General features: G+C 45.5%; 1 protein-coding gene across 1 annotated transcript in view; it reads right to left on the bottom strand.

Moving 5' to 3' along the window:
- POLR3B (RNA polymerase III subunit B) overlaps positions 1-23795 on the bottom strand; it is a 115888-nt gene that overhangs the window by 48568 nt on the left and 43525 nt on the right. Inside the window, exons 13-18 of the mRNA XM_055118184.1 lie at positions 13757-13918; positions 10039-10239; positions 6955-7117; positions 5417-5570; positions 2243-2317; positions 1618-1716 (exon numbers count right to left, since the gene is read on the bottom strand). Of these exons, the coding sequence (XP_054974159.1) occupies positions 1618-1716; positions 2243-2317; positions 5417-5570; positions 6955-7117; positions 10039-10239; positions 13757-13918 (854 nt within the window). The remainder of the gene's footprint in view (positions 1-1617; positions 1717-2242; positions 2318-5416; positions 5571-6954; positions 7118-10038; positions 10240-13756; positions 13919-23795) is intronic.

The following is a 23795-nucleotide window of genomic DNA, read 5'->3' as shown; positions in this document are numbered from 1 at the left end:
GGGGGCCGAGGAGGAGGCATGTGAGCAGCTGCAGGGGGCCTGAGGCCGCCTTCCAGGTGACGTCAGAGGGAGACAGAAGGAGAGTCCCTGAGGGGGGACAAGAGAAGTGGCGAGACCACTCTGGTTTGTAGGGACAGGCCTCTATGAGGACGAGAGAGGGCCAGGAGACTTTTGCCAGAACCAGGCACGAGAGGCAGCAGCCCCGGCGGGTGGGCAGGTGGGGGCGGCGATGAGGAAAGGCTCAGCTCTAGGCACAGCGGACAGGGGGGCCCCGAGGCCAGGTAAGCAGAAGGGCAGAACTGGCATCACAGGGGTCCTGACAGCAGTCTCCAGGACACTCGGGCAACCTTGAAATCATGGGAATAAAACCAGCGTCTTAAGAGACTCACGCTTTGAAAGAAGAAAAATACCAGTTGAGAGCGTGAGCGCTAGCAGAGAGATCAAGGCACCTGCCTTGCCTCCACTGAGCCGGGTTTGAATCCACGGCATCAGGGGCCACACCTAAGCAGGGAGCGGGAAACAGTCCCTGAGCACAGCTGGGGCACCCCAGCACCCCCTCCCCACTGACTGGAAAGCTTAATTTATTATGTGTTTATTTAGGTTTTGAGGCCACACCTGGCAGTGCTCAGGGCCTACTCCTGGCTCTGCACTCAGGGATCGCTCCTGGCAAGACGTGTGGGCCCATATCGGATGCCGGAGATCAACCACTTGCAAGGCAAGCATCCTGCCCACTGTACTATCATCTCTCGGGCCTAACGCATCATTTATTAACTCAGAATAAAACAAAAACAAAGTGTCAGATTTCATCTGCTGGCAGAAAACAGAAAAGGGTTTGCTTTGGGTTGAAGATACAGTTCTTATGTGGTATTATTAAATTTCCTAGTTACTTAACAATGTAACTGCCAAACCTCCAACTGCAGGTAAACGGTCCACCAGTCCCATGCATTAGATAGCAAATAAAAACGTCCTCTAATGTACTCCAAATGGGAGACAGATGCCTCTAAAAATATTGCTGTTCTAGAAGAAACATCATGAACACATTATCATTTCGTGTTTATGCTACACAGAAGTTTAGAGATATCTTTACAACATACTTCGCAGGGAATTCCACACTGACAATCAGCTTTCAGATGTTCGCTGACAAAAGCCTCTCTAGAAGAGCTAGTAAGATCTTTGCCTAGGGTGGTGTCGGGGGACCGGGGCCCACCCTGGCGGCGCCCATCGGGCTCTAAAGAGCTGAGGAAGGAAATGGGGGTCCTGATGCAAAGCCCACTTTGCTAGTCCTCTGAACACCTCCCGGGCTGTCGAGGGGCACATACACTTACCTGGCCTGTCCATGACGGTTAACAAGTGATGAATTACTGAAATCAAAGAATCAATTCCCTCTAAATAATACACTGTTTCTTAAGTAAATCAGAAGGACAATTTTATCCAAAGATGATTCACTAGACGTCCCATAGCTTTACACAGACCAACGATGAATCCTGCTTCATTATAAAATAGTAGACAGTACTTTCAGAGGTTCCCACTGAAGTATACATTGAAGAATTGAAGAGGAAATGAACCAAGAAGGTATGTTTTCTAATCAGAGAGCATGTAACACTAGATCCTACTTACTTGTTAATTGTGTGTTCATAGAGTGCAATATTACAATCATTTTCTTCATTGACATCTAAATATTCAACCAGACTCTCATGTAAGAAATCTTCAAAATTCCTGGGGAAACATTGGTGAGATGGGTATTACTAAAAAGCATTTTCCTGCAGAAATTTATGGAAGACGTGTTTTCTTTAGGCCCATAGCACTTTACTCTCTGAAAGTATTAATACTTAGAGAAAACTGAAAGCTGTTATTGTTACATCAGAAATTGCTGATGTGATACAGAGAGGATGCCTATGATTCTTATCAATGTAGGACTATGACTTCAGAAATCTATGATGAGAAACCCACAGTGTCTAGTACATCATATCCTATTGTGGAGAGCCCTTCCCTTTATAGAAATACACAACAGTTTACTAATGTCGACCCAGACTCTAGTCCTCACGATCTAAGTGATAATGAACATTTAACAATGTCCAAGAAAATTTACACAGGAAATATGCTTCTAGCAGGCTGATAGGAGAAATTAGGACTAACAGCAAAAACACTCTTTCCTTAAAGCTGGGATCAGATGATGTGAGTTCTAATTATTCGTGTGAACATGCATGAATGAGGCTGCAGAGTTTTGCTCTGGGACGTTTACCTGTAGCCTTGAGCCAGCTCCTCCATGTGCTTATTTGTGACTGCAGGCTTCTGTTTCTTGACAATTATGTAGGGCCTGAAATGGAAAAAAAAGAACAAATTCATAGCAGTTTGACAGAAATTGCCCTGAGTGAAACAAGGGAAGTAAGACACAAAGACACAAAGACACACAATCCAACTGTGTGAACAGGGTTTTCCTGCAGGTTTTCTGACTATCTGTCCTGGTGTCCCTACATACATCCATCAGCACCGAGTGTGAAAATGTATGTGTGTACGTTTCTTTCTTTCTTTCTCTCTCTCTCTGTCTCTCTCTTTCTCTCTCTCTCTCTCTCTCTCTCTCTCTCTCTCTCTCTCTCTCTCTCTCTCTCTGTCTCTCTCTTCTCTCTCCTTCCTCCAAATATTCAGGAAAAATAGTTTCAGTTGAAAAAGCAACACAAAAAGGTTACTCAATAAAGCCTAGAAAGAAAAGTCTTCCGAATAACTTGAAAATTCTGACAATGCGTCGTTCCAAAGGCATCCTCCGATTCCACACCGGGAATGCATGGCCTCTTACCATGGTGTCGGCAGGTGAGGACAACTCGGATGGCCTTAAATGGCCATCTGCGTAAGGGCCTGGCAAGCACCGGCTCTCTCGAGCACTCTGAGTAAGGAGAAGCACCCCTGGGCCACCCACCCTAGTCTAAGGACCAAAGAGAAGGGCTGAAAGCTGGCAAGAACATAACCCTTCCCTTGGTGATCTGCAGCGACGTGAACGGGTAGGACGCAGAAGGAGCTCTCGAGCTACGGGGTCCAGATTAACCTGTAACTGTCAGTGGAGATTTGCCTTTGAGGCTTCCCCACACGGAAACGCCAGCACAAAGGATGGCATGTGGCCTGAAACGTCGAGGGCTGTTGCTATTTGGACAGGGCAGTTCTCAGAGAGGCGCGGGGCAGCCCCAGACACTTGTGCGCTCTGCCCTGAAGTCCAAAGAACGATGCGAGGACAAGTGAGCACTTGCCAACCATTCAGGAGGGGAGCTGCACAACTACACCAGGGGAGCACCAGATGCTGAAAACTGAAGTGGAGAACAGTTCCCGGAAACCGGCGTCACCTGGAGGTTCAGGGCTCTTCCTGGCTGGGGAGCAGAGCAATGGCCCTGCACGGGGGGTGCAGTGTAGTCACGCTAACTGCAGTCAAGAGACCGAGGAGCTAGGACGGAAACGAGCACGGAGAGGGACAGATCTTCGTACTCATCAGTTACCTCTTACTTGACCCAAGAAATTCTCCTAATTCTTCCCGCCAGATCTACACATGGCATTGCAGAATTACCACTAGAAAGAATCTGGTTTTAGAATACACCATATTTTGTTGGGAATAACAAAAGAGGTAAACCTAGAAAAATATCAGTCTTTCCAGACACTGGCCCATATCATTAACAGCTATAAATAAGTAAATATGAATGCCTGCGCATGTAAATGCCTCATCCATTTCGGACAAATTAGGGTGGGGTGGGGGGGTTATTATTTTTATTTTTTTTATTTTTTATTTTTTATTTTTTTTTTTGCTTTTTGGGTCACACCTGGCGATGCACAGGGGTTACTCCTGGTTCTGCACTCAGGAATCACCCCTGGCGGTGCTCAGGGGACCATATGGGATGCTGGGATTTGAACCCGGGTCGGCCTTGTGCAAGGCAAACGCCCTATCCGCTGTGATATCTCTCCAGCCCCGGTTATTATTTTTATATACTTTTTTCCGACCACGAAAACCCAGCTCAGGCATTTACGTAATAAATTCCGAGCCCCGCACACCAACAAGTGGGGAATTAGGATCCAAACACAGTTTGAATATCAATATTGAGGCTCTGGCTGCAAATGAAACTAACAGCATGAGACTCGAGTAAGAGGACGAGAATGAAGGGAAAGGCTGAAATGTTTAGCTTCAGAAAGAAAAGATGCCAGAACAGTCCCCTGGGCCCCCCGGGGCGGAGGTGCACTGGGACAATCTCTGGCACAATGCTGTCGGCACGGGAAGGTCCAGGCACTCTCTGGCTCAGGTGACTCTATGAGGTCCAAATTCTGTCAGGAGAGAGCCTGACTGTGCTTGACCCGCATGCTTCCTCTCCGGCTGGGCAGGCGTTCCCAAAGGCGGGGGAGACACGGATGCTGCGGAGCGACAGCCCAGCATCGGGACCCGCGCTCTCTCTCCCACGGAACTGTGCCCGGAGCCTAGCTGAGCTCTACGGAGAACGACTGTGGTCTGGTAAGTGAAGGCTTAGGAAGAAAGAGAACACCCCAGGGACTCCCTCACCTCTCCCCACGTGAAGAGACACCACCTCATCTCTGTGACCTCAGCGCCTTTCCTCTTTCATCCACATAATAAAACCCCACTGATTCTTTATGAACTTTGCTCATTCACAGCAACAGTATGCAGTCTGTGAACTCATGACTGAGAGACAAATTCATTTTTAAAGCACTCACTAATAAAAAAAATAATAAAGTAAAAAAAAATTTTTTTAAAGCACTTCTGAATAGAAAACAGACTCTATTATCCATTTTGGGGTAAGTTACTAGATGTCCCTAAGCTCCACTTCTTCATTTATTAAATGAAAACAACAATCCACTCTTCTAAGGAGAAATATAGTTAAAGTCTTAAATAAAGTGCATGCATTAAAGTACTAATGATTGGGGCCGGAGCAATAGCACAGTGGGTAGGGCATTTGCCTTGCACGCGGCTAACCCGGGTTTGATCCCCGGCATCCCATATGGTCCCTCAAGCACCGCCAGGAATAATTCCTGAGTGCAAAGCCAGGAGTAACCCCTGAGCATCACTGGGTGTGACTCAAAAAGCAAAAAAAAATAAAAAATAAATAAATAAAGTACTAATGATTGACCAGCACTTACTAATAGCATAGTTAGTAGCTTTTTATAATTACTTCTGTGGTTAGCTGTCTAAAGGCCGGGACCTTTGACCTCTTGGTGAAAGATCTCTGAACATGATTTTCAATTATTTGACCAGACTTCGGTGATTCTGCCAGAATCTCTGAATCCTGCATAATCATAAGGTGTTTGTTTGCTCACTGAATCAAATTCATCTAAACAATGAAAGATTATAGCAAAGGTAGGAACCAATTTCCTTCAAAAGCAGACATAAAAGAGAGTCTAAAAAAAAAATAAGCCTCTTGTCAGCAGCATGTACCTGCACAACCTTCCTCCGTCAGAGGAGATATAGACACATCGGTCTGTAAGATTTGTGGAGATGGAAACAAACTCATTGATATAGCCCGCTCGACGCATCAGCCGAAACGTATTCACGAGTTTCTTATGGTCCCGAATGACACCCAGGATGTTACCTAAGGAAAGAGAAGGACATTTAAGACGGGCATGAGACACTGACCAGACTTACAACATCTGCCCAGTGGGAATGATGGGCGGCACCGAGCAGCCACTTGAAAGTTCCGTCCTCACCCCCAGCTGGTCCGCAGGGCTGCCAGGAACCAACCAGCGGTGAGGAATCTGGGGAGGCTGGCCTCCTCTCCCTCCCCCTCGGCACCACCCTGGGGACGGCAACTCCGGCCCAGACGCCTGGCCTTGACGCAGACTCTGTTTCCCCAGAGTCAAGGGCAGGCCTGAGTGCGTCGGTCTGCTGTGGACTCAGCCAGCCCGGACGTGCTCGTTCATCATCCTCTGTGAAAAGGGAAACTGAGCTTCGCATTTATGGGTGGCGGGGTCCTGAGGGGCCTGGCTGGACTCACTGCTGCGCTCAGGGAGTCGGTCACCGGCCAGACGGCGGCGCGGAGCCCCTCTTAGGGCCTCATGGGCGGGAGGAAGCCGGAGACTGAGGGAGCAGAGCTGCCGGGGCGAGGACCCCGCTGAGGGGACAGGGATCCGGACCACCAGACCCAGGGCCAGGCTCGCTTGCTGCCGAGTCTCTGGGGGGCTGAGAGGAGGTGGGGACAGGAATGTGAGGGAAGCGAGAGAAGATGAGCCCATCCACCTGATAGAATTCAAGTCCCGTGAGTGAGGGCTGGTCGGGTCATGCTGTAGCCTGGCTCAGAGTGAACAGAAAGGTGCCATGCTGAGGCTTCCGCACGGCGAGGAAGGAGGGCTGGCAGCTGAGGGAGGGCAGGAGGCCGCCCATCTCGACAAAGTCACCCTTTCGCTCTAGTAGCGGGAACCTCTATTCCAGCCAATGGAGGAAACATTTTGTTGCCATTTCTGTCTGGGTTTTTTTTTTTTTTTTGGGCTTGTTTATGTTTGGGGGCCACATCCAGTGATGTTCAGGGGTTCACTCCTGGCTCTGCACTCAGGGATCACTCCTGGTGAGGCTTGGGGGGGCAGTATGGGGTGCCAGGGATTGAATCTGGGTCGGCTGTGTGCAAGGCAAACACCCTACCCGCTGTACCATCACTCCGGCCCCTCTGTTACCATTTCTATGCCCAGAATTAAAATTTACTTCCGCTTTAAATACACGGATAAAAATGGATCCTGTGGGCAGAGAGTGACCTCAGAGGCTGGAGCACATGTCCGACAGGCTAGACAGAGCCCAGGTTCCATCCTGGACACCGCAGGGTCCTGTGGGCAGCCCTGGGTGAAACCCCCTCACCCCCCACCCACCCAGCTGGGAGTCACCCCCAGGCACCGGGCAGGGTTCAACAACAAACAAACAAACAAAAAGGTTCCCTCCTTCACTCCTACAGACCGCTTAGGCCTGGCAGGTCTCCGGAACACACATACCGTTGAGGAAAACCAGGAAGACATTCGGGTAGGAGAGCTCCTCGCCACAGAGCAAGTTCACGTCCTCTACTCCCAGGTTGCTGGCTAACTTCACAATGGGTCCGTCTTCCATGTCGGTCGTGATGTGTGTCATCAGGGCCAAGTTCTTCACCAGACCACATGCCTAGAACAGGAACCAGCGTATTCCTAAGTATGAACGTCGGTGATAACACAAAGCGTCTGCCCGGGAGCCAGCCTGGCACCCACTGGCAGCAGCACGGCAGAGAGCCACAGCCGACGGCAGCTCACAGGGAAGCCGCAAGGTAGCGGGGCACCACCCTTTAACCCAGGGGAGCTGCTCCTCGAGCAAAAGGCAAGGACAGAAGTAAAGATCTGTCTGTAGAACGCTGGGCGGAGTGCTATCAGGGATGCAAAGCATGGGGTCCTAAGCGCCATCACCCCCCAAAGACCCTGAGTTTACCAAACGCTACTCCCAAATAACAGCATCATCAGTCACTAAGAGGACGCAGTGCTGAGAAACAGCGAGGGAGTCAGGCCAGAGAGAGGGTCTGCCTTGCACACAGCTGACCTGGGGTCAGTCCCTGAGTGCAGAGCCAGGAAGAAGCCCTGAGCACCACTGGGTGTGACCCCCCCAAACCAAAACACCTCAAAGAGCCCCCCCCCCGAAAAAAAAACCAGTAACGGAAAGCACTGATTAATGGGGCCCAAGGGAAAGTGCAGAGCTCCAGGGTCCGCCTGCCCCGCTGCCGGGCTAAGCTGGTCCACTGACCTGGCGACTGTCCGGGCCAGCACTGCAGCCGGGGAAGTCCGGCCCCGACCAGCGCATGTGTGAGCACCCCAGGGACCCTGATGAGCAGCACTGGGATGTGCACAGCACTGCGGCCCAAAGGCGTGTGCACCCCGGTGGGCTCATTGAGTAAAAGCGGGGCAGGCCAGGGCTCCTGATGATGACGACCCCAGCGCCCCCACCAACAGCCACCCACCTCGGCAAAGGGAAGGGAGCGGGCGGGGAGGCAAGGAAAGACGGAAGAACTGCTCAGAAGAAGCAACCAACGCAGAGCAGCGTGTGGTCCCGGGAGAGAAATCACAGACTTTGGTGGAACTAGTGGGGAAACTCGCAGGATCACACACCACAGCTGTGTGATCAATGGCTACTTCCGGAGTTGCTGACCGACACCGCTGTGGCTATGTAAGACACGACGCTCTCTCGGGGAATCGAGCTGAAGGCTCCGAACATGCTCTGCAGCACTGAGTGGTTGTTGCTGTTGTTTACTTGAAATCGTTTCAAGCAAACAGAATTTTAAAAAATTCTTAAACTTCTAGGCTGCGAGACTGCTCATATGTAGGAGCACATGCCTTGAACACAGGAGAGCCCCATTGATCCTCAGCAAGTCACACAATGACTCCTGAGCACTGCTGAGTATGAGCCTTCCCCCTCCCAAATAAAAGAAACCCAAATATTTTTTTTTAAGTAAACAGATATTATTTAGAGGCTTTTGAGGATAGGAGGAAGGGATAAGAAAGGGAGAGAGAGAGGGAAGAGTAACACGTTCAAGAGAGAACGCGGGCTTCTCCAAGGGTGGAGGAAGCCCCTACACATAACCGAGCTTTAGACACAAAAGTATGAAAGTATGAAAGTACACATCCAAAGGGGGGAGATGCGGGCGACACATGTGCTCGGCCACGTGGGCACAAGCAGCACACAGGCTCAGGCAGCATATGCGCCAAGAAACCCAAATTTTTAAACTTCGGGAGACAGACAGAAAGTCAGGCCTTGCTCGCCCTGCAGCAGTAGGTCTGGGTGGGTTTCCGGCACCTCACTGCCACACATGATCCCTGAGAACAGATGAGCACCGCCAGGCGTGACTCAAACCTGCCTCACACCTCCCAAATCTTTTAAGCATGTATATGTACAACCAAATGTATGTGTATATGTATATCTACATATATATCTACACATACACGAAATATAAACAATTTGATGCAATACAGCAAACAGGAAAATAACATTTGAGACATGTAAAGATTGTATCTTCAATTCTTAAAACCATCTGCTGTTTAGATACCGCGTACAAAACTAAATACTTTATTGAAATTAGCTGAACCAATCTCTAGGAAATACAGTGTTCAAAGCCCCAGATGTGAAAGTTATGCAAATTTAACTAAAGTTGCATAATTCTGCTGTGAATTCCATATGGTTTAGATAAATTAGGGTGAAAATGATAATTCCCCCCAAACAGAGCACAACGTGGAATTCTATTTTTCTTTTCTTTCTTCTTCTGGGGCGTCTCCTCTCAAGAGGCTCTGGCTGGGTGCTTGGGATACGATGGTGAGGCAAGAAGGCCCCCTGCTCTACATTTAGAATTCATACAGATAGAATGCTGGTGCCAGGGATTGAACCCAGGGCCTCACACATGTCCCACACGTGAAGTGTAAGCTCTCCCGCTGAGCCATATCCCTGACCGGAGTTCCTGGGTTCCATGGAGAAGGGCCCCGACACAAGAAGTAGTGGGTGATGCAGACCCAGACCTAGCCAGTCCTTGGTGTGATGTTTCCTAGGGGAGTAGGCTGGAACCCACTTCAGGCCCCGCACCCCTGGGTTCCCTGTCTGCTCCCAGTCTGCGTCTCTGTCCCCTCCAAGTGCATACTTGACACTTGAATTAAACTGAAGCAAGAGAAATGTGGTGTGTCTCTCTTTAGGTAAAACACAGAATCAAGGGCTGGAGCAATAGCACAGCGGGTAGGGCCTTTGCCTTGCACATGGCCGACCTGGGTTCGATTTCCAGCATCCCATAGGGTCCTCTGAGCACCGCCAGGAGTAATTCCTGAATGCAGAGCCAGGAGTAACCCCTGTGCATTGCCATGTGTGACCCAAAAAGCAAAAATACAAACACACAACCAAAAAAAAAAAAACCCCACAGAATCAAAATCTTGGCTGTGCAAAGACATCAATGCTATCCTCAGAGCTGTACCAACACTGCCCGACCCCAAAGTGGTGACCCCAAGGGATCTGGAGAAAGCGAGGAAAACGCAGAACATGATCGGGACTGTGTGCCAGTGCCCAGAGGGGCCGCAGAAGCTTACCTCTCCCTCAGGGGTGTCAGAGGGGCAGAGCATCCCCCACTGCGACGGCTGCAGGGACCGGGGGCCACTCACTTTCCTTGTTTTCTCAAACTGGGAAGAGATTCTGGTCATCATGCCCAAGGCGGATATATATGACAAGCGAGACAGCACTTGAGTGACCCCCTGACGGTCCATTTTAAATCTCTTCAGAGACCAGTTTCCCTGTGGCAAGAAGACACGATAATCTGATTCTTATGTTGCCTGATACTTTTCTCAGAAATTCATTACAGAAACCGTTTATGAAATTAAAGCCAAGATGTATATTTAGAAATCAAAATGCTGCAATTGAAATGAAAACTCAGCTGGGTCACTTCCTGGGTTTTCTAAGGAATGTAATAAATATTACATGTCTAGCAAGTACCTCAGACTGCTTTGATGTATTAACCTTATACAAAGCAGTTATTTTCTGAGGAACTAATTATACCTTATACAAACCAGTTCAACCAGAGATTTCCACTGGAAGCAATAAGCTAACATAATACTACCGATTTCTATACACATCTGAAGGTAGAAGTAGCTGGAAGCTCAAAGAGATAATTTCATGTTGGAATGCACAATTACTTGGATGTCTTCCAAAATTAGTCCTAATCAGAGGCAAATAGAGCAACAGAAAAATGACTCTAATAACAGTTATCAGGGATAATGAATAAACTATCAGCTTCTTAATCGAGGCTAAAACATTTATATATGTATTAAGAAATATTATACATCTTGTTGCTATCATGATTTAGATAATATGAATACTGAACATTTTACTTTATGCATTAAATAAACTATGATAATACTATCATTTCATAGTTGCACTAACACAAATTAAATATTCTAAGGATAATTTAAAGTTTAAGGTTAGGAACTGCTAACTTTTGAATTCATAATGTAAATAATAATAGAAATAATATGTGTAGAAAAAAGAAAATTAAGAAACAACATGTAAAAATTATCTATTCAATTATTTCTCTGATTGAAGAGAGGAAAAACAAGAGATCAAAATAGTGTTTTCCTTTTTTTTCACTGGAGATTTAATGAAAGCTTGTATATGTATTTTTTGCTTTTCGGGTCACACCCGGCGACACACAGGGGTTACTCCTGGCTCTGCACTCAGGAATTACTCTTGGCGGTGCTGGGGGACCATATGGGATGCTGGGAATCAAACCCGGGTCAGCCTTGTGCAAGGCAAATGCCCTATTCGCTGTGTTATCACTCCAGCTCCAAAAGCTCATATTCTTTTAGAAGACTACCGCACACAAAATCAGACTGTATAATTTCAAGGGAGGCATCATGGATCCCAGATTAAAAATCTTTATAGTGAAAATTATTGTTAATAATTTTGAAAGAAAGTGTTTGAACAAAAGAAATAAATATGTTTGAACAAAAATATTTAAGTTTAGAAGAGCCCTGACAACTTAAAATGTATTCAGGACTATAGGAAATATTTATCACTTCAGAAATTTGTATTTTGAGGATGTGGAAGAAACTACCCAGTAAGAGAGTAAACACTTTATTCCAAATTAACTTATTTTTTATACTGGCTATTCAGTTCATTCCTATTATGCTTAGAACGGGAATGGATCTAGAGAGCAAGTCAGGTAAACAAGTATGCGGCACAGAACTGAAATACAGCAGCTGCTGTCCACAGACAGGAAGCAGAGGGGAATGGATCTGCTCTAGTTTCCTGCTGGCGTCTTACAGAAGGGAGAGCAGGCAACAAACAAGGAATCTAAAAGCATGCCTATGAGAAAACTGATGTGTTGAAAATATTCTACTGATGGCCACACTGAATTTTACATGTTGACCTTTCTACAGAATGGGGTAGCCTTGCAATAAGGCTTCCTGCTGGTTTTTCTAAAAAGCAGCCTTTTCTGGGGGCTAAGTGATGTCACTGGGTGACAAAACAACTCCTGTCACCTGAAAATCATAAAATCTGTCTTAAAAAAAAAAATCTACGGGGGCTGGAGTGATAGCATAGCGGGTAGGGCGTTTGCCTTGCACGCGGCCAACCCGGGTTCAAATCCCAGCATCCCATATGGTCCCCTGAGCACCACCAGGAGTAATTCCTGGGTGCAGAGCCAGGAGTAACCCCTGTGCATCGCCAGGTGTGACCCAAAAAACAAAACAAAACAAAACAAAGTCTACGAAGTGGAGAACCACTGTTAGGTGCCAGAAATCGTCAAACAATTTTTAACGTCTTGCCAGAGCAAGGCAAAGCAATTCTAACGCAAGGGGGCTAAGGTGCTCATTGGAAGGAGGTTCCTTTCAAGCATCCGGGCACCTACTTACAGGTAGGTTTGAGCATAAGAGTGTAAATCTAAATAAGCACAAAAGCCTGGTATGGTCTCAAGTTTAAATGTGCTTTAAACATCTGGCCCCACCGCGGCGAATTTTCATGCCACGTATAACAGCAAGTCAGCCACCAATTCTTGCATTGTTCCGGGACTCAACACATTACGATCTACCCTTCTTTTGTTGGGGCAAAATCCCATTCATAAACCTAATTTTACGTCGGCATACAAAACGTAAACCAGACTTCATCACTCAGACCTATGCTATTATATCTGTAAGAAAGGGAGGGGAACCTATCTGATCGCCCTTTATCAACAGCAGCTGCTGGGGTCTGAACTCATCGGGCATTTGCGAGCAGCTGAGAGCGCCAGGACGGGGAGGAACCTACAAAGACATGAAACATTTTGTATTGTTTTGCACAAAAGTTGTCAATTAATAAACCGCCTTGCATGTGTCAGTTTTATTATAGGAGAAAAATGAGGGTGGGGTGGTGGGGGGAAGCATCCATTAAAAAAATACTTTTTTTGGTTTTTTGATAAACGGAAAGATTTCCCCCTCTTAGTGAGGGCATTTTCTAATTGTCTCATACAATCAGAAGTATATTTTGGCAATGAAGTCGATACAGGGACAGATTTCCTACTGACAATATTCACACTGTCGATTATTTCTCAAAGTATAAAATTCATAGTTTGTGCAGAGAGGTATGAGACATATAGAGGCAAGCAAATAATAATTAAATATACAAAATCATCATTCAACCTGTAAAGACGCAAACAAAGTGGAGAAACATTCTTAGATGCATGAAATCTTCAGGCAACTTATAACTTCCTGTCAAAATGTTTTTTTTCACTGTCGTTTAGAAATAACCCCTTTGAGGTCTGCAGTGCTCCCACCACCCACAGAAAGAGGGATGAGGTCACTGCTATGGGGTCCTGCTCACTCCACAGAGCAGACAGACACCCCAGCGTCACCTCTGCGATGCGCCTTGGGAATAATCACACTGTGCAACTAAAGGCGTCTGACTTCAAAGAAGTGAAGGGGAGGGGTTCGCAGAGATCCTAGACGGGCTACGGTGTGAATGTGGCTGACCCGGGTGTGTTCTGTCCCTGGCATCACACATGATTCCTGAGCCTTGCCGGGCATGACCCCTGAGCACAGCCAAGAGTGGCCCCAAAACAAAGAGAGAACTTGGGCTTCGTAAGCATATATGTGAAGCAACACATTAGGGTTGCATAATTATATATTTGATATATATACCCCCATAAGTATCAATTTATATGTGAGTTTGGATATCATAAACTGCTAGAGATATATATCTCCCCCAGATCCTCAGAGGACCTTAGTTTCAACCCCATGGAACACACTGGCGAGAGAGCAGCGCTGGCCCGAGCAGACTCACGGTGGAAATGGCGTTCACCATGCCGTTGGTGATCTGGTCCTGGCGCATGTGCTTGACCACGTCAAACTGGGCTGCTCTTTGTTTCGGGATCACCTGGTCTGCAATCTTTTTCATTTCAGAATTAAACTTTTTGAACAAATCTTCAAACAAAAGAGATAAAAGCTGGAGGGGGAAAAAAAGTCCAGAGTGAACTTTAAAAAATCCATTACACATTTAATATACTTTATAGGTCTTTTCTAAACTTAATAATAATAACAATAAAAAGAACAAGAGGGAGGAACTGCTTAAAAATGAAAAAGACACTTTTATATTCAATGATAAATAGGTACATAATTTTCTATATGTTTATCACTATTCTTGGAGCTGGTAATAAAAAGAAAGATGATGACATAATGCCTGGATTCAAAGGCATTTTATTGAGTCCAGTTATTTCCAGATTACAAGATTTTATTGACCATATTAATTTTGAAAATTAAAAAAAAAAAGAAACAAAAAAGAGTCATTTTCTGTGGATGTGGTGCCATTTGAATTTTCCTACATCACTGCTGAAAATGCAAAACTGGCACAACCACTTAGCAAATAGTTTCCATTCTCTGCCCATCTCTGTATTCTAATAGTTTCTCTTCTAGGTATACCCAGGCAGCAGTGGTTCCGAAACTTAAGCATGCTCATCATGCTGAGAGATATTTTAAGTCCAGATTACTGGCTGAGAGAAGGTCACTTTGAGAACCTACAATAATGAGCTTCAAGTACATTAGGATATATGTGAAAAAATGGGCACAGAGACATGACTTCTGTCAGCTCTGAGCACTATACTAATATTTAGCTGAACAGTGGCAAACTTAGGTAATCAAACAATATAAAGCACCGAAAGAAAATGAAAAAATAAGCATAAAATTATGTCTAGATCTTAAAAACAGAGTATAAGTAAAAAGAACAATAATAAAGGAATATGTACGATTCACTTATATAAGAACCAAAAAGAACACATCTAAACTATGTTGTTTAAAAATTTCAAATTAGATAACAAAGTTAAAGAAAAGTAATGGCATAAACAGCATCAAAATCAGATGGGAAGAATTATGATCAGGTAGAGATATGATGGGTATGGCAAACTTCTAGAGTTGAACTACTTTATTGCAAAGAATTTGTTTTGCAACAATTTGTTAAACTGAAATTTATGTTTTATGTATTTTTTTTTGCACAGGAGACAGAGAATCTCCTATCCCCGCAGCAGGCTGCCTTCACCTGGGCCCTTGGGGATGGGGGGGGGGCAGGTTGAGTTTCCCTCCCCGCCCCAAGCAGAACCCTGGCAGCCAAAAACCTCCAGAACCCAGCCACAGCCGTGCTCAAAGCCACTCTCCACACGCTCTGACAAGCCTCACATTTGAAGGAACTGGCAGAGAAACCCAGGTATGCGGGACCCAGGACTGAGATCTCGAGGCCTGCTTGGATAGGGACTGGGCTTCCTCCACCCAGATCCCCCATTTTCCAGTAGCCTGGCAGCTACACCCACAAACTGCCTCCGGCACCTTGTAATCCCACCAATGGCCAAGATCCAGAGACTATAAATAAAAATAAAGCTCCCAGAAGTATGCGGCTGCTTTGCAGCCGTGAAACCTCCTATAGTCTAGCCCACTAATGTACCTAAAGCAACACACATGTGTTTGGTTTTAACATACTTGATTGTATTCTCTTATATACATTCTCTGTCCCTCTCGCAGAGCCCAGCAAGCTATGTCATTATATGATGACATAATGCCTGGATTCAAAGACATTTTATCTGACATGCCCAAAACAGTAACAATAATGGGTCTCATTCCCCTGGCCCTGAAAGAGTCTCCAATAGGGCACCATTGGGAAGGATGAGTAATTTTTTTTTATAAAGATAAAGAGCAACTACCACAGAATAGCACTTGTAGCACTGTTGTCCCGTTGTTCATCAATTTGCTCAAGCGGACACCAGTAACGTCTCTATTGTCAGACTTGTTGTTACTGTTTTTGGCTTACATATATCCAATATGCCATGGGTAGCTTGCCAGGCTTTGCCATGCAGGCGGGATACTCTCTGTAGCTTGCTGACCACAGAATACATACTAATTATGTAAATTTAAATATAAAGAAAACTATTTTAAAAAAGACAAAACTGACCACAATTTTAAAAATTTACACATTAAAAAAAGTCCATAAAATAAAAACAAGTATAAAAAAGTATAAAAAAGAGTATGAGTATAAAAGAGTAGTAGGAGAAGATATTCATAACATGTGACAAAAAACTAGGATCCAGGTCTGGGGGCCAATCCCCAACATAATATATGTCCATCCATCCATCCTCCCTCCCTCCCTCCCTCCCTCCCTCCCTCCCTCCCTCCTTCCTTCCTCCCTCCCTCCTTCCTTTCTTTTCTTTTCTTTCTTTCTCTCTCACTCTCTCTGTGTCTCTCTCTCCCCCCCACCTTCCCCTTGCACACATGTTCATGCGTGTTCTCCCTACAATAAAAAAGAAAATCCTTGAAACCAATATGGAAAATGTAAGCTACCCAAAAACCATGTCAAAAAGACAAACCAGGAATGGTTAATGAGTATACAAAATTGAGCTCCAACCCCTCAGTAATGGAGGGAATGCAAATGAAGACATGCCGTTTTACCATTAGAAGAGACATGAAAATTTTTGTTTGGTACTAAGCCATATAGACTGTTAGGTACTCATACTCATATAATGCAACATATACATGGAAAACTTGTTTGACACTTTCCAGGTGATGAGGCAATCTTACTTGTAGAAATTCTTGCACTTGGGAACCAGAAAATACAAATAAGAATAGCAATTATTTTTAAAAGAGAAACCATGCAAACTTCTGATGAGTGCACCAAAGTGGTATTCATCAAATATCTTCACATAATTACACAAATGTAATATAAAAATTCAAATTAACTATAGTGACATATAATATAGTTGAATCTTAAAAACAATGTTGGGTGAAGAAAAAAGTTGCAGGAAAGTATATTTGACATTAATTTACTTTTCATAAAGCTATTTGACAGGAATAGCTACTTCTACTTTTCATAAAGCTCAAAAACAAAAGAGAAAACTTTGAAAATTCAAATTAAAATGTAAATGAAAAGCAGTAAGTGAAAAACAATAAAGCCAAAAATTCAAGATAGTGGGATAAAGAGAAAATGAATGGAACAAGGAGGAAATGCATAAAAGAATAGTACTGATAGTATGAGTTCATACTATAGTATGAGTTCAATAGTATGAACAGTATTGATAAGTCAATTAAAAATTATGTTGGGTAGCGGATATGAATACTGCTTTTATCTGCAACCTCTTAAACTTGCATAAATGTAGCACTTTATGCCATGTTGGGGAGCCATGGGGAACCAAAAGCCAAGGGCTGAATTCATCATTTGTTAGACATGATAAGAGTCATATCCCTGGCCTCTTAATTTTGCCTGCCTTGTGCTGGGGCCACATACCACCATGCCCAGGGCTTACTAGAGGCTCTGTGTTCCACGGCAATTTCTGGTGGTGTTCAGGGGACCCTGTGGTAACCAGAGATTAAATCCAGACCTCCCCCATCTACACTGCGCTACCTCTGCAGCCCCTCTTCACTCTTCACAGTAGAAATTGAATGGGGCCGACATGGCACCGTGCTGAGGGCATGCTTTGCAGTCAGGAGGCCCAGGCTCGACCCCCAGCCCCACATGGTCTCCTGAGCCACGACCCCTGAGGACTGAGCAGGAGGCAGCCCTCAAACAGTGCCCTCAAAGGAAAGATGAAATCATGGCAACAAATCTGAGATGGGTCTATCTGTGAGAGCCAAATGGGGTGGAACGGGAGGCTTTAAACACAGAGCAGGATGGCTCTGCTTCCAGGGTTGGCAGAGAAACTCCTATCAAATGGCCTCAACTACTGACCGATAGTGGCAATAAACTCTAAGTATCAAGACCCGTGGCAGGCACTGAAAAGGGTCCAGAAGCAAACAGAAACTGTAGAAAAGCTGACACTTATCAAAAGTCAACGGCACTGAGGGCTTTCCTGTTCTTACGGGCAAGGCCGCATCAGGGAGAGGGGGCCAAGGTTGGGAAGTTAGAATCGGGAGAGAGATTCACAGGCTGCAGGTCCGAAGAACCGAAATTAAAACGTGAGCTGCCCCCCCAGCTTGAGAGTGAGGGGCACACACAGAGGGCAGAGAGCCACGCGGGCAAACCCCTGACCGTGTCTGTGAACTGCCCAAATCGCAGGCTGACCCCTGAACTACACAGTGACAAGCGCCCCTGGCACCCCAAACGTGGGCAGAGGCTGTGAGTTATTTACCCAATCAGGCGCGAGGAGTGAGTGAGGACTTTCCACAAGGGGTTATTCACATCAACAAAGTTGTGCTTTGCTCCTGGGAAACCTCAGTCTGGGGCACTGACACTGGGAGCGCCGGGTCCTCGCCGAGCCAGCCTTAAGGGCCGCCTGCTCGCAGGTCCCTGAGGAACGCAGGGACAACAACAACGCAGGAAGTCCCGTCCTGGCTGAATTCCTGCCCACAAAATTGTGAGCGATTATGAAGCTGGAGCTTCACACCTACAGTAGGGTGCTCGCCTCCCAAGCAGCCCATGTGGCCCTGACTCTGCGGGAGCAACCTCTGAGTACAGAGGTAGGAGTAAGCCCCAAGCACCACTGGGCGTAGCCCCAAGATAAAAAGAAAGTGAGGAATTAGGGAATGGATGTAACTTTAGGTCTGCATGCAAAGCAGCCCAAAAAATCCTTTTTGTGAAGTTTACAAAATTAAGTAGGTGGCTTAGTACAACTTAAAAGTGGCCACACTTCTTTAGTAATCAAATATAACCTATTGCAAACACATACACCCCCCCCCCAAAAAAAAATTGTTAGCGTTTTTTTTCTTTGTAAAAAATTTTTTCCTTTGCAGAGGAAGAAAAACTCTATATACTTTTCCTCTACATAACTAAAATAAATAAATAAATATAATTAGAGTAATATTATAGGGGTAGGAACTACAGACACAAAATTACTCAGTTCAAGACTCTGAAATGAAGGAATACCTAAGTGAAAGAGCTACCAAAATACTGACTATTTTTTGAGCGTTTACACTTCATGGGTAGTTTTTTGACTTGAAGAAGACATTTAAAGAAATTAGTTTTCTCCTCTGCCCACAAAGGAATTCCCTCGTGAAATCGGGTGTTATGCTGGCCCCCTGAATGAGATCTGTCCTTCGAGTTTCCTACAAAACTCAAGTCTGCAGATACAGAAGCCCGGATCTTGGCCATGATTTTACTGTGTTAAAAGTGTTTTTAAAAGGAAGCTTCCTCCTTGGAGAGCTGAGTCCTTTCTTCCACCCAGATCCAGCAGCCCTGCCCCTGCAAGAAAGAATGCGGGAATGAGAGCAGGTGCAGAGGGCCAGAGGGCCAAGGAGCCCCCAGCAGCAACTTCCTGTGAACACGGCAAAAGGAACTTGAATAAACATCCTGCAACAGAAGCAAATGCCCTGCACCTAAACACACCCTCACACAGCAGCTCGGCTCGGATTTAATTAGTCCTTTACTTTTTAACTTCTGTGTCTCAAATTCTGACAAAGTTATTTTTAATCCCAGACAACTTTCGTGCAGTTCCTGATTCACACACAAGGCGACGGCCAGTAGGAAACAGCGTAAAGCAAGCGCACAGCCCACAGACGCTCATTAGGAGATTTCTCTGCCCGAGTTTCCCATTTCAGAGAAATAATGTTCTCCAGTTCCCAGTGAGAAACCACAAGGCCCGGACACACAACACGGTCAGCCCCGTTATTTAGGTCAAGAGTAAAATCATTCAAAGGGATGGAATGCTGGTGATAATGTCCAGTGCCCGTCGGTGTGAGTCTGAGGCCCTTCAGTCTGCTCGAGACAGGAGCACTGAGGAGCAAATTATATTTAAGGGAAAAAAAGCTGACAGCTCATCAATTGATTTTCAATGAAAATGCTAAAAAAAAAAATTAATAAAGAAGTTAAGCTGCTGAAATACAGTTTCACCAATTAGCTTAATGTCAGAGAATTCTAATTAGGCGCCTTGAGATTGCTATTTAGTGTTTAAGCCTTCAGAGTGCCAAATTCTCCTTTCACACAAACTGGTTGCAAAATTAAAGACATTAGGCAGCCTTAATTACATTATCAGAACAGCTGGGATTAGGCAATCTCTGAAGTCAAGGCGGCATTCTTTTGTCACAGGGTGGAAATCCCTGGCTTTCCAGGGTGCCGGATTTTGGGGCTATTCCATATCTCACCCATACAAAGCAAGCTGCATTAGAAACAAAAAATTTTCAGACAAAGAATAGAGTAATGCTCAGCAAATAATGAACACGTTACCGAGAGAGAAAAGGTAGGTGAAAAGATTAAGCCTGGGATGGTGGGTTCCCCTAACACCTCTACTGGCGGCCAGCCGGCCAGGCCTCTGGCGGCGCCCAGACGGAGGGAAAAGCTCCGTGAACTCGCTTGGCTGGTGCGCACGGCTCTGTTATCTAAAGCTGAGGCACATTTATACTCCCTCGTCCCAGGGGGTGTGAAATTAGCAGCTATTGTTTTTACACATTTTTGCCAACACAATGCCTTTTATGTCTTTACATTGTTTATAAAGCGATGTTTCCTCGCACAGGGGAATCCTCTTTTCAATTCTGATATTTCAAGCAACAGGATAGCCTCTCTCCTCTCCTCTCGACACTCCGTCCCCTCTGCCTCTTAATGAACGCTTTTTAAGAGATTCACTTAAAAGCATCATTTTTTCCCAACTACAAAATAGTAAAAACTGGGCCCTCCGCGAATTATCTCCAAATGAGGGAATGTAAACAGTCGTAAACTGAAATGGTAGCCAGGGGTAAATCTGAAGGTGGCCAAAGAACGCACTGGTTAGCCTCAGTCATTAACCAGACATTAATTTCCCCAAAATACAGACACCACTTTAAAATCTGAAATGCTATCTTTCTCTAATCTTAGTTTCTGTAGTTTCTTCAGTTGTAATGAAATCGCCATCATTCCAGCTACCACTGTCTACCATCTGAAATACTGCCAGTCTCCTCGAATCCCATTCCTTATTTCCCAATCAGATCATCTTTCTAAACATGATGAAAATAACATCATGTTACTTTTCAGATTAAAACTCTCCAAAGGACTCCTCAGAAAGTTAAGCGTAGGGAACGGAGAGACAGTACAGTGAGAAAGACACCTGCTTTGTAGGCCGTTAACCTGGGTTCAATCCTAGCACCCCAGATGGGCTCCTGAGCACCACCAAGAATGATCTGGAGCACAGAGCCAGGAGGAAGCCCTTGTACCACAGTGTGGTTCAAAATCCAAACAAACAGGAAGTAAGAACAGAGCTTCCACAGGACTCCATGATTCCAATTCTTGACATCTATCCCCAAAACTCGAAAGCACTCATTTGACAAGAGACATGTTCATTCACTGCAGTACAACAGCCAGGATACAGAAATAACCCAGACGTCCGACAACATATGAAAGGATAAAGATGTAGTGGTGTATACGCACACCGGGAATACTATACAGCTGTAAGAAAAGATAAAATGCAGTCACAGCAACTTGGATGGAACTTGAGGGTATCATGTGGAGAAGTTAAGTCAGAGAAGGATAAATCCTACATGATTTCACTCCTCTGTGGCATACAGAGAAACAAAACAAGAGAACGAATAATACGAATAATACGGAACAAAACAACCCCCTGGCACTAGATCACAAAACCGAGATTACCGAGTAAGGGGCACAAATAGGGAGGGAATGATGCAGGGACTGAAAGCAACGTGGGCGGAGGGTCCTGGGCACCAACTGTCCATCAAAACCACAAAGACTGACACAATGGCAGCCATGGCACCTAGTCTATAACAATAATAATAAAATATATTAAATGGGAGACTAACACCCAAGGATAATAGAGATAAGGGCGAGGAAGACCGCTCTACGGCTTCGAAGCCGGCCTCACATGCTGGGGGAGAAGGCAGCTGGGATAGAGAAGGGATCACTAAGTAAAGGATGCTTGGAGGGCTTGCTTGGAACAGGAGATGCGTGTTGAAAGTAGACAATGGACCAAACATGATGCCACTTATTACCTGTATTGCAAACCATAACACCCAGAAGGAGAGAGAGTACAGGGGAATGTGCCTGCCACAGAGGCAAGGGGAGGGGGGAAGAGGGAAGGGGTGGTGGTGGGAGGGATACTGGGAACATTGGTGGTGGAGAATGGGCACTGGTGGAGGAATGGGCACTCTATCATTGTATGACTGATACGTAATCACAAAAGTTTATAAGCCTGTAACTGTATCTCACAATAATTCTTTAACAAAAAAAGAATTTTTTAAAAAAGAAAATGTTTACAGTAGAAGTCTAAAAAATAATAAATCTCTCACATAAACCATGTAAAATCTAATTCAAACCCGACTGTAGGATAACATTGGTTTGTCCCTCCTCCCTTGCCACAAGGAGTTTAGATTTAAGTGCTCTGGAGATACTCCCATTCCTTTGTTTATCTGTAAACTCTTCTCTGCATCCTCCTTCCCAACCAGTTAATCACCTTTTCCTAATCAGATTCTGTTATCTTGTAAGATTAGATCCTCCTAAGGACTCTGAACTTGTATTATAAGTTAGTGTCTTTTGCATAGTTTACCTTAAAGCAATGTCCTTTCTGTATGGACACAAGAAGATAGTTAATATTGTGCTTGTAACTTGAGAGTTGATTGACTCTAGTAATATTTACTCCTGGGCATCTGCTTTCTCAACTCAGTTGCCCTTAGTTCCTAGCACCCCAAGAGCAGGGTCTCCAGAATGACAGAATAGACCCAGGGTAAGCTGTGAGCTACCCGGGCATCAATATGGGCCAGGCCAAAGCGCCACAATACTCAACTATAAGTTGAGGGCATGATCATGGACAATGCTGTCATGATCCAAAGGTAACGACGAGACTAGGACCCTGCGGGGTTAGGAAGATTAACCTGGCCTGAGGACTGTGGTCTGGAATGTATAGTGAGATGTCCTCAGGAAGAACCAAACTTTATATCTCTTACTGTGCTCATACAGAATGATATTGCTAGAAATATTAGAAGTAGATTTACTATAACTATTTAAGCAGATTACTAGATCACACCCTGACACACCCTTGTTTGGAATCACACCCTTGAGTGGATCTCCTTAGATGAGATTTCCTTAGATGAGATTTTGTTAATCACCCCAAGAAATGTCTTACCCTTCTTTGTTGATTTCTTGATGTTAAACCCACCTTTGTGCTACTGCTCTATGTAATTTTCTATATAAACTAAGACTGTGGGGCAGAGGGGGAATAGAAGAAGATCCAGAGAGAGATCCAGAACCAGGAGAGAAGCAGAGAGAGAGAACGAAATAAAACTGATCAAACAACCAGTTTGGCCTTCTTCCTTCCGTCGCCTGCCCTTGACCAACAGCCACACACAGTGGTTTCAGAGCACTGAACATGGGCGGTGAGACAGAGCTGCCGGAGAGCCCGAGAGTGCACACGCCCGTCAGCGTGCCTTAGTTTTTTATACCTGACCATGGCCTTCATGCCAGTCCCGCTGCTCACCAGCCCTGCTCACACCCTCCCCGGACCGTCCCTCCTGGGCACGGGCCCCCATCTCAGCTCTCCTGCAGCCCCCGAGATGGTACCAGACTGACTTCCTCTCACGCAAGTCTCAGCCCGAATGTCGAAGAACTGAGCTGAAAACAGATCACCTTTTCAAAAACCAATCCTTCCCAACCGCAGCAACGCCTCCTCCGACAACAACCCCCCAAACTCTTCCTCGAACAATCTGTTTTCTTAAACACTTACGACTAATTTGATCACATCTATTCACTGTTTGCTTGTTCAATCTTCCTCTCCCTTCCAACAGGGCACACCAGGGGAGAAGATGCCACACTGTGCCTCATTCTTCCCACCATCCTGGGAGGGACTCCCAGCCGGGCAGGGGCAGAAGGAACTGAGAAGCCGGAAGAGGCTCACCCTGGTGTGAGGTGCACAACACGGCATCACGGATGTATGAAACCT

Source organism: Sorex araneus, chromosome 10 (genome assembly GCF_027595985.1).
Source record: "Sorex araneus isolate mSorAra2 chromosome 10, mSorAra2.pri, whole genome shotgun sequence".
Classification (NCBI taxonomy): domain Eukaryota; kingdom Metazoa; phylum Chordata; class Mammalia; order Eulipotyphla; family Soricidae; genus Sorex; species Sorex araneus.
This window is presented reverse-complemented; position numbering and strand designations above follow the sequence as displayed.